At 41.2% G+C, this 15,252-nt stretch overlaps 1 protein-coding gene across 8 annotated transcripts in view; it reads right to left on the bottom strand.

Annotated features, from left to right (window-relative positions):
- Positions 1–15,252, bottom strand: part of CTNNA1 (catenin alpha 1) — a 268,908-nt gene that overhangs the window by 9,711 nt on the left and 243,945 nt on the right. For all 8 annotated transcript variants that reach the window (XM_081035629.1, XM_081035631.1, XM_081035628.1 and 5 more), the window contains exons 11-12: positions 7,698–7,854; positions 73–273 (exon numbers count right to left, since the gene is read on the bottom strand). In XM_081035629.1, coding sequence (XP_080891755.1) covers positions 73–273; positions 7,698–7,854 — 358 coding nt within the window. The remainder of the gene's footprint in view (positions 1–72; positions 274–7,697; positions 7,855–15,252) is intronic.

The raw sequence follows: 15,252 nt of genomic DNA, 5'->3' as shown, positions 1-15,252 counted from the left end.
TGAATCCTGATCTGCCCCCTAACCGAGGCCATCTGCGTGTGGGGAGCACCAGTGATGGGGGAGTTCCCGTACCTGTGTTGGACAGCAGCTTGGTGGCTTCCAGCACCTTCTCTGTGTAGACCCCTGGTTCATAGTTGTCCATCTCTGAGGTGACAACGTGAATGACCCGGGCTGCCCGGCCTCGGATTGCACCTGCTGTGCGGTCCAGCCCATCCACATCTTTCTCTTGGAGAGCAATGACACATTTGTTCACATCTTCCAAAATGTGATTTTCTGAGGAACAAGCAAAAAGCTGATTGAGGGAGGAGGCCTTCCACAAGAAGGGGACTAATTTGCTTCTTTTCTTTTACAATTACAGTTGACATACAATAAATACTAGTTTCAGGTGTGTATAACATAGTGGTTAGACATTTACATAAATCTGAAGGTCCACTGTAAGGCTTTATCCTCTCGTCCTTTGCCCCTTCCTCCAGTAGAGCCAACAGCAGTCAATCTACCGAGAAGCCACAACAGCCCTGGGACAGGAGAAGGTGCTGGGAAGCAGGCTGGAGCCTCATCAGGAGGGTGCTGAGGGAGCCCACCTGAGGGCAAACATTCTGGAACCCTCTTGTGGGCTTCAGGTAGGCCTCTTATGGTATTTGCGGAAACCTCTGAATCTTGTTAAAGCTGACAAGTGGCTCCTACCAGTCTGAGAGCTGGAACTGGAAGACCCACCAAAACTACTTTTCCTCAAAGCAAAAAGCTTGACAGTGGATGTTGGGAACCTCGGTATAAGGAGCTGGCTTCAACCTCATCTATAATAGCAAGGTGGAAGCGACCCAAATGTCCACCAGCAGAGTGGGTAATAAATTATGAGCACTACGCAACCGTTAGAACGAATGAGGTCGCTCTGTAGTGACAGACCCAGAATGGGACAGGGCATGCTCTCACTGCCCCAGAACTGCAGAGACCACTGCAGAGCCTGAATGACAGGGCTGCCTGGCCTCCACGGGGCAGATGGGCGAGCAACAAAAGGAAGGTCCCAGGTGATCACCTGGCCGTTTCTTTCCTTCCTTTCCTCATGACATGTGGGAACTTCGAAGCAGTGTCAGACATGCTCACTCCCTTAAACCAAGAGTATCTGGCACAACAGGGAAAGACTAATGGCCAGTTCTGGAAGAGCTAGAACAATTAGGGCAAATGCAATCTGTTTAAGAAACACAGCTGGTAATTTCTTTGCCTGCCCTGGCTACCTTGTGCTTTGACACGTCATTATCCAGGACTAGTTTCTGATTTAATCCACTTCCAAAGCCACACCATTCCTAGCCTCTGCTAACATAGGCACATTATATTTGACAGTGTCTGGAAGGGAGCTAGCAATAAGCTTGACCTCTTAAGATACCCAAAACAAGAACGTGGTGATGCTATACCATTTCCTCAAGGGCAGCAGAGGCACGTGGCACTGAGCAGATGGAGCAGAGAACGGAGCCACCACAATGCCCTGCCTGGGCTTCGGGAGCTCCTGTGGGCCCCAAACCCAAGGCCCTCCTCCTCGGAGTTCCCGACAGACTGCAGGCAGCGAATGTATAAGGATCTTTGCACTAAAGCCACAGGCACAATGGACTATGACAAAGAAATCACAATGAGAAAGACCTAACAATGTGAAAGAACTGAAAAGAGATTTGGTAAAAACATCTTTCCTACAAAACTATCCAGCAGTCACACACCTTGGTATTTATCCAAAGGAGATGAACACTTATGCCCACATAAAAGCCTACACATAGATGTTTATAGCAGCTTTATGCATAATTGCCAAAACTTAAAAGCAGCCAAGACGTCCTTCAGTAGGTGAACAGATGAACTGGGGTCCACCCAGACAATGGAATATTACTTAGCACTAAAAAGAAATGAGTTATCAAGCCATGAAAAGACACGGAAGAATCTTACCTGCAGATGACTAAGCGAAAGAAGCCAGTTTGAAAAGGCTACATGCTGTATGAGTCCAACTACATGACGTTCTGGAAAAGGCAAAACTAAGGAGACAGGATAGGGGCTGGAGGGAGGGGTGAATAGACAGAGCAGGGAGGTTTTGGTTTTAGGGCAGTGAATTCTCTATATGATATTATAATGATGGATACATTTGCCCCAAACCACAGAATGTAAAGCAAGAGTGAATAATAATGTATGTTGTGGATTTGGGGCAAGAATGATGTGTCGTTTGTAACACGTGCCACCATGGTGGCAGGTATTGAAATGGAGGAGGCTGTGCGTGTGGGGGCAGAGATCAGATGGGAAATCCCTACCTTTCAATTTTGCTGTGAACCTAAACTTGCTTTAAAAGTCTTTATATATGAGGGTGCCAAAAAAATGTATACATATTTTAAGAAAGGAAAACTGTATTAAAATTGTAATACTCAATATTTACTCATAACAAAAGATACATACAAGTCATGTTTGACTTCTGCAATTACAAGAGGTGCTCAAAGTGGTTCCCATCAGCGCCCAGACACTTCTGATTACAGCGATCTGCTGCTTGAGCAACGCTGACCGAAGTGTCCACTTGTACGCATTTTTTTGGCACTCCTGGTATTAATAAAATATCTTTCCAAGGAAAGCCAGAGTATAGTAAGAATACCTATTACAGAAGGGAAAAATGAATTACCACAATATAGCTAAGACGACCGTAATTTAGTATCTACTAATTCAAAAATTAGGAGACTTGTTAAGGTTTATATCATTGTACTACTATCAAAAGAGAAAACATATTAAACTTTTTACATAAACACATTTTAGGGGGGATATTTGAAACAATTACAAGAATAAATGGATTTGGAGCCCATCAGAAATATAGTACAAACACTCTACATATTAATTTAAACTAAAGGGAATGGTACTGAGCTTGCCTACCATACTAGGCCTTGGTTAAAAACTGCTGCTTTTATTGAATCTAGCACAGTATTTTACACTGGTGTCTTACATCATTAAGAAAAGGAAAGGAATAAAAAGGAAAGAAAAGATGTTGCTAACTAAACTATGAACCAATGTTTCTCATCATTGATTTTTAAGACTCATCCTTGTTTCAGGATTGTTAATATTGGGGGGCGGGGGTGGAGCACATCTTAGAATTACTGACGGATGGCATTATTTTTGTTCACTAAACAAAGTGGCCTAAACTTCTAGCTTCATTTAGACACCTATGTAAAATCAATTTAGACCTTAAATTCATACTGGCTTTTCCCCAGATGAACCCAAACCTTTAGTGACAAAGGAAGCCTTCCGTTTCAGGAAGGAAGCTGACTAAAGTAATATTCTCTACCCTCACTGAACAGCCGTCTAAGAAAGCCCCAGCAGCTGAGGCCACCTCACACCTGGGACATAGCACCAACCCTGCTCTCTACACTGGAGCCCAAGGGGAGAAGTGAATGTTCAGTGGCCACGTGCAAACACAGGAGGGTTGGGGGCTCTCACGCTAACACAGCATAAATTACTTGAGCTTTCATTGAAATCCCCAGGAAACAGCATGGGTTTACACGTGCTGAGTGGACACACCAATCTGCATCCCATTAAAAACTCTGACTGTTCAATGTAGTCTTTTTTTTTTTTTGGTGCTTTTAACAGGAAAAAAAAAAATCATACACATACCACAGTCTGTCCACAAGGAATCATATTATGGACACTATTATACTTATTTTTCATTTGAAAACCTTTCTAGGTCTATGTACAGATCTGCAACTCATCCATTTTAATGGCTGCATCCTTGTTTCAGGATTATTAATATTTGGGGGGCGGGGGGAAACAGATGGAGGGGCCATAATTCACTTATCCAGTCTTCTCTTACACATTTTGGTTGAGGTGAACACCCTCGTACAAGTATTTTGGCAAACATTTATTTGTGTACATGTCCCTGGGGAAAATTTCTAGCAATGGGATTATTAAATCAAAGGCACATATGTTTAAAGTAGATGTATGGTGCCTAACTGCCGTCCAGGAACGAAGCCAACTGGCATTCTCCAGAAAGAATACATAAACTTATACTTCAGTCCACAATGCAGAACAGGACCCATTCTGCATACCCCTTGCTCTGGAGAGCTTTATTGGTGCAACCTTATACACACAGAGACACTAAGTTATATAAAGGACTTACATATAACAGGAAACAATTTGAGTGCTTGACATTTAACTAACGGGTGCCATTTCTTTAAAAAATAAAATCACCACTAATTAATGAGGAAATGGCACAGAAGTATTGAGTGACTTGTCCGAGGTCACAGAGCAAGTGGGCACAGGAGTCAAAAATCAAACCTAACTTCACTGCTACCTAGCTACTTCCTTCTGTTTGGCATTTTTGCTATTAAACACAAAAACAAAAATTAGGTACAATAATCCTTTCATTTAATGCCCTCCCAATCAAGACCAAATTCTTTGGACACACTGATAATGAAGAAGACAGAGGACAAATCATCACTCGTGTGTTGTCCTAAAGTAGCTAATGAAATGATTTGTTTCCAAGAGCATTTAGTAAAGAAATGTGATAAACCAATTAGAACCACTCACATCTTTGAAAAATAAAAATAAAAAAAGTTACCAAAACTTCCACATGCAAGCAAACGAATGAGAAAGTAAACTGTATTTCTGGAAAACATTCATTAAATACAATTCAAATGAAATTCAAACAGTAGCCCTTTGATAAATTTCAAACCACGATTAAGGGATCAGTCAATATAAACATACTCCCGGTTTGCTGGATGCTCTCCAGCATCCTAACGCACCTCCCGTATTTACCAGGCAACATGCGAATAGCTGGGAGGAGAGAGTCGCCACTCCCCCTTACCTGAGGTGGCTGCATGTGCCTCTCTCTATTGTCACGTGCCCCCGTCTCATAGTTGACATGAGGTGGCCCTAGCTGCCCCCGCCCTGCAGCCTCATAAAAACGCAGGCACAGGGTCTTGGCGGCTTCACCAGATTGTACACGAGATGATCAGTACTTTTTGCGCCACGAATTTAGGCTACGCCTTATGATAAGTCTGAGGGAACTTCTGGAGCCGATGGAACAAAACATCCAGGAACAACAGACATAAAGCAGCAGAGGGGCCTCTGAGACCTATTCCTTCAATACCTTCCCCTTGGGGATGTTCTCGGTGAGTGGGCCGGGCTACAGCCAACATCCAGGCCCCATGGATTCCAAGATGGTAGAAAATTATCAGTGGAAATAGTCCCCAAAAACGCTCACAAGGGCCACAAGGCCCCAGCCCAGAACACAGTGGACAACGACCACTCCAAGGAGTCAGGCAGCCAAGCAGCATCCTTACTTTTCATTTAGCAAAATTTTATGAAGCCCGCTAACCGAAAGGCAGACCTGTGCTTGGCATGTGCCTGGCAGCCCCGCTATTCAGAAACACACCCACCTCACTGACGGGACCAGTGAGGCACCAACGTGTGTAAGGGCAACGGGGGGACTGGACTGGCTGAGGGGCAGGGCAGGCTGAGGCCCAGACACGGCTTCCTGTCTAAAGCCTGCCCGCGACTGCTGTGCACGCCACCTGCTCTCCAATCCACAGTGCACACCTAGAGATGCTGGGGACCAGTGCGGGGGGTGGGGGGGGGGTGCCTGCCAGTTACCAGTGAGGCTCCTCTCAGTGAGAACCAGCCACTTTCCTACTGAGGCTGTGTGTCAGGGGGGACATCACTAGGCCCCCCACAAACGAGGTGCTAGAGCTGCCATGGGCGAGGCAGGTGCGTGAGGGTATAACCTGCTTAATCCAGGAGAACTCCACACGGCCATCTGCTGCTTGTCTCCTCCCTTCACCCCACGCCCCTAAAAATTTTAGCACATCATACAAATCAGAAGAATTGCGAATAGCCCTGTCCTGTTGATTAGTTACTTGACATTGCTAAGCAAGTCTGTGACAAAACATCAGAGAAACCCATCAGGGTAGACCTCGAAAATTCAGATGCTCTGCAACAACCACCACTTTCTGACTGAGAATTGTTCCGTGTTTTTTATATGCTAAATAGAAAATGTCTAAACTCCTTTCCATCAAATCAACCCTTACGCTTTCCACATTTGCATAAAAATTGAACATACCAGACAAAAGTGTATCTGTTAAAGAATTTGATTTCTCTTTACTGTTCTTCTGTTTTATGTCACATACCCTGAAGATACTGCCTGGATCCCACTAAATACTACTGCAGAATCCCTTTTGTTCTCAGATTTGAAGAATGTTACATGAAGGACATTAGATTCTTCCATTTTATTTTGCTGTAAAAAGGACTGAAAATCCCTGGAGACCAAGCCTGAGATCTACCCACCCTAAGCACAAAAAAGGAAGTTTAGGAATGGAATAGCTGTCTTTGGAGGGGGGCTTTGCACTGAGAGTTCAGAATTTGTTGTTTGCTTAAAAGTGTGCTGTGAAGGTGGAATGTTTTTCTCTAAACCTATGAAAAAGAATAATTCAATACTTCACTGGGAAAAACAACAGAAGGCCAAGATTTCCCAAAAAAGCCATTGCTGCATTTTTGGCACCTGTAAAGATGTGCTTGCAAATGGGTTTTTGTTTTAAAGCACCAGCACCTGCAATCTGGCGGTCCTGCAGCAGCGTGGTTTACCCCCTTTCTGCACTTTACAGATGGCCTGCTCCCTACTCTGTCCAGTAGAGCCACCAACCCCACGGAAAGCAGGCAGCGACGGGAACACTGGCATGTGGAACACACTGTCACCTTATAAGGTCATTCACCGCTGGAGGACTGTGCTGCTGTGCAGGGACTGAAGCCCCACTTCTGTTTCAAGCCCCACTGCCACCTGCATCTCCCACCTTCAGCCTGGGGTTCCCTGGGGTGACAGGTAGTTTCAGCCCTACAAGTACCCACCCAGCCACTGACTCTCCCCACAACCGCTGGCTTTAGGAAGCCTGGCATCGCCAGAGAGCAAGCAGGGCGGCCAAGGGCAGCAGAGGGCCCATCAAATGGAGAGCGCATTAAATGGAGATGGACTGACATTTATCTGTGTGACAAACAGAGAATTACAGTTGACAGACATTTTCTATATGAATGCGATTTACTATGTCATTACCAGTTTATGTTTATATAATGAAATCAACTGTTTTGTGAGGTGAATTACTCAGATTTATTTTTTGCAAGTTCCTAATTAAATGGCACTTAAATATTTCCTCTCTGTTTTCTGTCTGTGCATCATGCAGGCAGAGTCTTTCAAAAAGTAGGCAGTTAAACTATGATCATTTTTGTGAGGGAGAGATTTCCAAGAAGGGAAAATATTTAGTTTACAAAAGAAACTAAAGGTGATGGTGTTGGGATTCCCTTCGCCTAAATTTCTCTTGCTCATAACAAATACCCACAGGCTCTAGGATACAGGTCAATGCTTTTTCTAAACACACAGCAGGAAGAGGGGTGGATGGTTAAGGTGCGGTACAGGTCACAGTTGTAATACCTTGCTCTATACAAAAGGGAGGTCTCTGCCGGCCAGCTTTCTGATTCATGTCTAGACCGAGACCAGCCCCAGCACAGGGGACACGAGCCCACCTCCATGGCTCAGGGGACAGTGGGAGCTTTTTTAAAAAAAAATTAAAATGAAAACCTGCACATTATTGCTAGAACAATTTACCTGCCCAGACTCCGGGGCGTTTTGATTGTCCATTATTGTAACTTAGGCAAAAGTAATTATGCGTATCCTCACATGCCTCTCTGGGGACCCAGCTCATTACCTGAGACAGCCAAGAAGTCATCAATGGAAGTAATGTCATCCACAGCATCTGTGAGAACGCGGACTTGTTTTTCCCACTGTTCTTTAAAAAGATCCATGTTCTCTTGGGCTAGTTTACTCTGTGGTTTTGCTGCCAAAGCCAATGCAGCATTGATAACCTGCAAAAATATTAAAGTTCATTGTTTACCCTTCAAAGTCATGAAAATCAAACTGGGATAATATGGTCAGCATGTCTATGGCTTAGTTTCACATGCCTTCCCCAGGACACGATACTACACGTTCCACCGTTAACACAGATGGAGGAGAGAAGTGTGTGAAACGGTAGGTTTTTATGTGTGAATGTAGAGAAGTAACACATTTGAAATACAGCAATACATTGCAACTATGGACAAATACAAACAAAAACACCTCTAATATTTCCACAGTGATAACAACTATAATTTTTAACATATTCCAGGCTTTTTTCTCCTCAAATGTATGCATGCATGCATGTCAAAAAATACATAATTAGTATGACATGCTACATAAAACTACATTGTTTCTTCTTTTAAATACTTCTCCGTATCATTAAATGTATGTTTAAAACATTAACTGTTTATTATTCCATCTTATGGCGGTATAGCACTATTTTCTTACTGTGGGATATCTAGGTTTGTTCAGTTACCCACCATTCTTAGTAATCTTGTGATGAATATTTAGCATTTCAGGTTCCTTATACATTATCAAAGCACATTTGTGAAAAATATATTGTATTCCAATTTCAAGAATTTTTCTAACAGCATATTTGACATATAATAACTGCATAGAAAGTGTACAATTGTTTAAGAAACAATTGTTTAAAAAAGTTTAAAAAGTTATTTCTTAAAAAAACAAGCTTTGAGATATAATTCACATACCAAACAATTCACCCATTTAAACTGTACAATTCAGTGGTTTTCAGTATCTTCACAGTTGTACAACCATCACCCCAAAAGAAACCCACATCTATTAGTCAGCCCCCGTCTCTCTCAACACTCCTTACCCCTATCTCCTGGGAACCACTAACAACATTCTGTCTCTGGATTTGCCTATTCTGGACATTTCATATAAACGGAATTGTATTAATATGTAGCTTTTTGTAACTAGCTTCTTTCACTTAACATATTTTTGAGGTCCATCCATACTGTAAAATGTATCAGTATTTCATTCCTTTTTATTGACAAATAACATGCCATTATATGGCTGTACCGCATTTTATTTATCCTTCATAACGTGATGGACTTTTGACTCATTTCCACTTTTTGGCCATTATGAATAATGCTGCTATGAACATTCATATACATGTTTTTATGTTTTCATTATTCTTGGGTATATAACTAGGAGTAGAATTGCTGGGTCATATGGTTAACTTTTAACTTTTTGAGGAACTTCCTTCCTGTTTTCCAAAGCAGTTGCACCATTTTACATTGCCAGCAGCATGTATGAGGGTTCCAATTTCCCAACATCCTCACCAACACTTGTTTTTCCTTTTTAAAAAAATTTATAGCCATGCTAGTGGATGTGAAGTGCTATCTCACTGTGGTTATGATTTTCATTTCCCTAATGGCTCATGATGTTACACATCTTTTCTTTCAAGTGCTTCTTGACCAGTAGTATAAATTCTTTAGAGAAGTATCTACTCAGATTCTTTGATGTATTCACTGAATGAATGACAACGGCATGAAAATGAGCTGACAGAATAATCAGTAAAGATTTCTAGGTACAAGGTGCTTACGGGTTATTAAAAATAAATGTGTTTATAATAAATGCAACTTAGAAGGGAAGCAGACAAGAGGAAACTGGTGGTGATGGAGTGGAGATATGGATAAGGCAGAAAAAGTTTCCAGAGAAGCATTTGGGCATAAAAACCCGAGGGTAGGAGTTTGGGATGATTCTTTTTTTAGGCAATGTAAGAACCACATGCATTCAGGTCATGTGTATAATTCCTAATATACTGGAGGAGTATTCAAGAATGATGTTATCAACTTAGCCCCCAAACACTATAGTTCAAAAAAACTGAAGAATTAGACCGACTAGACTGGTGCAACCGTTCCTCTTCCCTCCTAAACAACTGGAAGTGATAGGCTATCATGGGGGAATGGGCCATCCCAGTTATTAGGTAATAACTTTCAAAAGTGTATGGATTTGAACAAATTATTTGGAAGAGACAACCTATCTTTCTCATATGTTATGCTGTGGTCTTCCATATTTTCATCATTTTCAAGGCTTGTTCTTTTTCTCACCATTCATTTCCACTGGGTGATTCACCATTGTGGACTACTCACTTCATTAATTAACTCATTAATTCATTCATGTATCAGTGAATCAGAGTGGAGCTAGACCTTGTAAGAATATCTAGCTGAAGAAAATATTTCCAAAGAGAGCCAAGTAAACACAGGCAGGGACTTAATTATATGTTGTAAATACTAAGATAATTTTCCCTTACGAAGGGAAAATTGCTCTCTTTGTTCTGTAATATATCTTATCTGAGAAAGTGCAGCGGAGGCACAGCAACTTGCCTGAGGAAAAGGACACTTGATAAATACTCATTTCTGATGTCTCTTAGTAAATTAAAAATAGGAAAGATATTTAAAACACTACTTTAAATAGTCATCTGACACTTAGTAGTAAAACTCTAGAATCATTTACCTTAAAAATCAAGATGTTATTGATTGGAATACCTACTGTCACCATTAGTTAAATAATAATATAATGGTCTTTCTAGCAAATGAAATAAAATGGGAAATGGAAAAGATAGAAAAAGCTGGTAGAAAGGAGACAACAAAATTACTTTTCAATGCAAATGACCTTTGTTTATCTAGGAAATTAAAGAGTCAACTGAAAAAACTCTCAGAATTAATAAGAATTCATTAAGGTAGCTAGAGACAATATAAATATATAAAAATCAATAACTTTTCTATATACTAGAAAAAATTTAGAATATAAACCGAGGGGAGTGTCAGATCTTCATGAAAACAATTAATATGTAGGATTAAATCTGTAAAGAATCCCACAGGACTAAAGTAACAAAAAAATATGACTAAACTTTTCTGAGGTGCATTAAAAAAACTTGAATGAATAGAAATACATTCCATGTTTAAGGGTAGGAAGATTGACCTATTTATTTACAAATTAATCTGGAACAATAAATAGCTAATAGCCACACACAAAAAAAATCTTGGGGATAGAGAGCAAGAGTAAGAGAGGGATAGTTAAGATATATATAAAGCTAATCAGAACAGAATAGTCTAAAAACAGACCCTATCCTAGAGCAAATTAGAATGTATGATAAAAGTGACATCACTTATCAGTGGGGAATGGGCCATTAAGTTACAGCCTCACTTCATATTTATATCTATGTGCTAAGACTGTGTCCAGATAGATGAGTTAAATTAAAAATAACAAGGCCAGAAGAATATAATTTATGTATTTACTGAATAAAAATGTAAATAGAAATAAATATTTTTTATGTCTAGAAAACTCTTCTCTACTTCCAAATAACAATGGGAGAAGTCAATCTATAAATTTGATTATATTACTTCCTCTATTTAAGTATGTACATGATAGATGAAGTGTGTGTGTGTGTGTGTGTATCGTGATCAGTAAGGAAAACACAAAAATACCAGCAGAAAATGAGGGAAAGACATGGACAGCTTACCTAAGGTGAACCAGAAACAACTAGGCAACAACTAGGGGGCAAATGTACTCACAGAGCAATGCAAATTAATGTGAGTTAATATTTTTGCTCATTGAATTTGCAAAGACGCACACTAGACACTTCTACCATAGTGAATGTCATGTTTTAAAATGCTGCCGTTGCTAAAACCTCCAGCACAATGATGATGGACATTCTTGTTTTGTTTCTGACTGTAGGGGGAGAGTACTCAGCCTTTCACCTTTAAGTACCATGTTTCACCAGGCTGAGGAAATTCTCTTCCATTCCTAGTATGCAAAGTGTTTTATGAGGCCTGGATGTTAGATTTTTTTTTTTTTTTTTTTTAAAGGACAGCGCAGCTCACAATGGCCCATACTGGGATAGAACCAGCAACCTTGGTGTTATTAGCACCAAGCTCTTATCAACTGAGCTATCCGGCCAATTACCTGGATGTTAGATTTTATCACTTTCTCTGTTTTATTTCTACCATTCTAGCTACCTCTTCTCCATCGCCTTTGCTGTCTTATCTTTTTCCACTAATGGAGTTCCTCAGGTTTCGATACTTTCTCTCTTTCTACACTCCTCCCACATATGAACAATTTCATCTAGTTTCATGATTTTGCTCACTAATCCCACATCTCTTTCCTACAGCACTCATTCTAGCCCCGAACTCATACCCTACTACATACCTGATAGCTCTACACAGATGTCTCAGATATTCCAAAATAAGCACATCCAAAATAAAACTTACGATTTCCTGTTCCCAGCCATGCTGAATGAGCCCTTTAGCTCTTCTGCCAAACCACTTTTCCCTATCAAAGTAAATGACAACTCCACCCTTCCATTTTCGTAGGCTCAAAATCTTGGAATTTCCCTGACTATTCGCTTTCCCCTCCACCTCACATAAAATCCTTCAGTAAACTCTACCTTCAAGATATATCCAGACTCTAACCAGTGCTCACCAATCCACTGTCCTCTTGCCTGGATTAGTACTAGAGCCTCTGTTTTAGTTTCCTATTGCTGCTGTAATATATTACCACAAACATAGTTGTTCTTAGAACACAAATGTATTACCTTACAGTTCCGCAGGCCAAAAATGGTTTGTAAAGATCTAAACTCAAAGTGTCACCAGAACTGTTCATTCCGGGGCTCTAGGGAAGAATCCAGTCCTTGCCATTTACAACTTCTAGAAGCTGTGCACATTCCTTGGCTTGTGGCCACATCACTCCAACTCCTATTTCCATGATCTCATCTCTAACTCTGACTCTGGATGCTGACAGCCCTGCCTGCCACCCTAAAGAGGTTTAGGATTAAGGCGGGGTCCCACCTGGATAATCTAGGACAATCTAACCAACTACAGGGTTGTTGGTTAAATGTAAAAAAACTGAAGAATTAGACCGACTAGACTGGTGCAACCGTTCCTCTAAAACCTCTAAACCGTTCCTCTAAAGCTCTACAAAGTCCCCCTTGTCATGTAAGGTTAACATTCACAGGGTTCAAGTATTAGAAAATGCCTCCCTCTTTCGGGGGGCGGGCGGGCGGAGGGCATTATTCTGCTTACCACACTTCCTAAGGGGTGTCCCTGCTTCCATCCTTCCTCACAGAAGTCAGAAAGACCTTGTTAAAATTTCAGATCATGTCAATCCTTCAATGGCTTTCCATGTCACTAAAAGCCGTACCTAAAAGGCCCTACACTACCCAAACTCCTGTTACAATTTGACCCCCTTCCTCAAAGTCTCTGCATTTGCTGTTCCTTCTGCCTGGAGTCCTCTCCCCTAAGATACTCCATGGCTTGCTTGGTTATCTCCTCCAGGTCTCTGCTTCTATAGCACTTTCTCAGTGAGGTCTTTCTTGACCATCTCAACTGCACTATTTAACACACACATTTGTGGGATGTAGCTAAAGCACTGCTTTGAGTGAAATTTACAGCATTAAACGTTTAACTGTTCATTAGAAAAGAAGATCTCAAATCAAGGATCTAAAGGCTTCTAACTATAGAAACTAGAAACAGGGCAAATTAAACTCAAAGCAAGCAGAAGGAAGAAAACAGAGTAGCAATTGATGAAATACAAACTCCCAAAGCTCACTCAAGAATAAACAGCTAATCTGAATATCCTGATATCTATTCAAGAATTCACTATTAAAAACCTTCCCATGAGGAAAACTCCAGGCCAGATGGCCTCATTGATAAATTCTCCCAAACATATAAAAAAGGACCAATACCAAGTACACAGACTTTGCAAGAAAATGGAAGAGAAAGAAACACTTTCCATCTTTTATAATATGGAAACCAAACTTTACAAGAAAAGAAAACAAGACCGATATCAATATGCCAGCCTGACAAGGAGACTGCAGTATCTCTGGAGGCCTGGGACCTGCAGACCTCTGGGATGGGGGTGAGGGTGGCGGAAAGAGGAAATGGTGAAACTTAGTCAGAAGTATCTCCTTGGAGCCCTTCTGTGAAACTGCTTTGTGAGAAAAGATTAGAGGATATCAGAAATGAAGAAGTGAGGTGATTCGAAGGCAGATGGTCTTATGATTGTGAAATAATACATGAATGAGAGCCGAGGCCGCAGGCTACCCTGGCCGCTCCGCCTTGGGTGCTCCTGTAAGAGCTGTATATTTTCTCACCACCTGTAGGCCAGGCCTGTCTGGGTTTGTACTTATTTGATGCTTGTCAAGCCTGTTAGCCACAAAAATGATCAGTGTTCCCACAAGCACAATGGAAGAAAAAAAACAACATGGAAGATAAACCTAAGGAGGTAGAAGAATGTACAATTTCATAAGTTATTTCTCAATTTAGTGAAAAGTACAAAAAGAAATGTAGATAAGCAGTGGCTTCACATACTCAATTCGCCCTTTGTAGATTTCCAAGAAAGGCCATGTTTTAAACCAGGATATATGAATTATTAAAATGCCAGATTTGTATTAATGTTAAGTGCACAATGCTCATACTTGCAACAATGAACCAAGAAAAATAAAATATTAAGTGAGATCATCTCCAAAATGCCTTTCTCAACTTTTAAAGACTCAGTTGTCAGAAACATGGGTTTTGTTTTGGTTTTTGCTGTTTTCACCCCCGACTAGCACAAAATGAATCGAAAACCTGAAGTACGTGAAGCAGCCACCAGGGGCTGAGACGACTTCGGCACGTCCACCAGCAACACAATGTTGGGGACAAATGTGAACACAAATGGTCTGTCCCAAATCAGTTTTTTCCTTTCTGCTCAGATGAAGGCGGGTCCATTTTCTGACAAACTGAGTAAGAGGGAGCGCAGCCACAAAGGGGAGGGCAGTGCAGGAAAAGAACTGACCTACTTCCTCTCGTACCCATGATAACAGCAAATCACCAAAAAATGTGGGGGCTTTCCCCCCCATACAACAAAATAAAACCACTGTCGGGTGACTTCCTCCTCAACTCAACTTTAATAAAAAATACTTGGAGTTAAAGTTGCTTGACTACTAAAATATTAGTACTTTAGAACAAAATTTCCCATTTCTAAAATGGGCAAACTGGAAAATGAGGAAGAAGACGACTCTGGAGGCTCCATCTGTCCTCTCCCCTCCAGAAAGGAGCAATAAGGTCTAGGAGCCAACCCGAAACTGGAAGTAGAACCACTGAAAGCCGCCCCCTCCCCTGGCATGGGGGCCAGGGCTGCCTGAAAGCAACAGCTGGGGTGTGAGGCACAAAAACCAGCCTGGAAAAGTCTAACATGTATTCCCCCTCGGACAGATGTTGACAGCAGCCTTACAATAAAGAAACATAGACTTTAATATAACTGTCTACATGCTATAGCATATTAACCACCACCTTAAACTCCTGGAAAAGTAACGAGCTAGCCTAGTTAATTAATTTGCCTGGAGTGTTTATCAAAGAAGCCAG

This window comes from Rhinolophus hipposideros (genome assembly GCF_964194185.1).
Source record: "Rhinolophus hipposideros genome assembly, chromosome: 23".
NCBI lineage: Eukaryota > Metazoa > Chordata > Mammalia > Chiroptera > Rhinolophidae > Rhinolophus > Rhinolophus hipposideros.
This window is presented reverse-complemented; position numbering and strand designations above follow the sequence as displayed.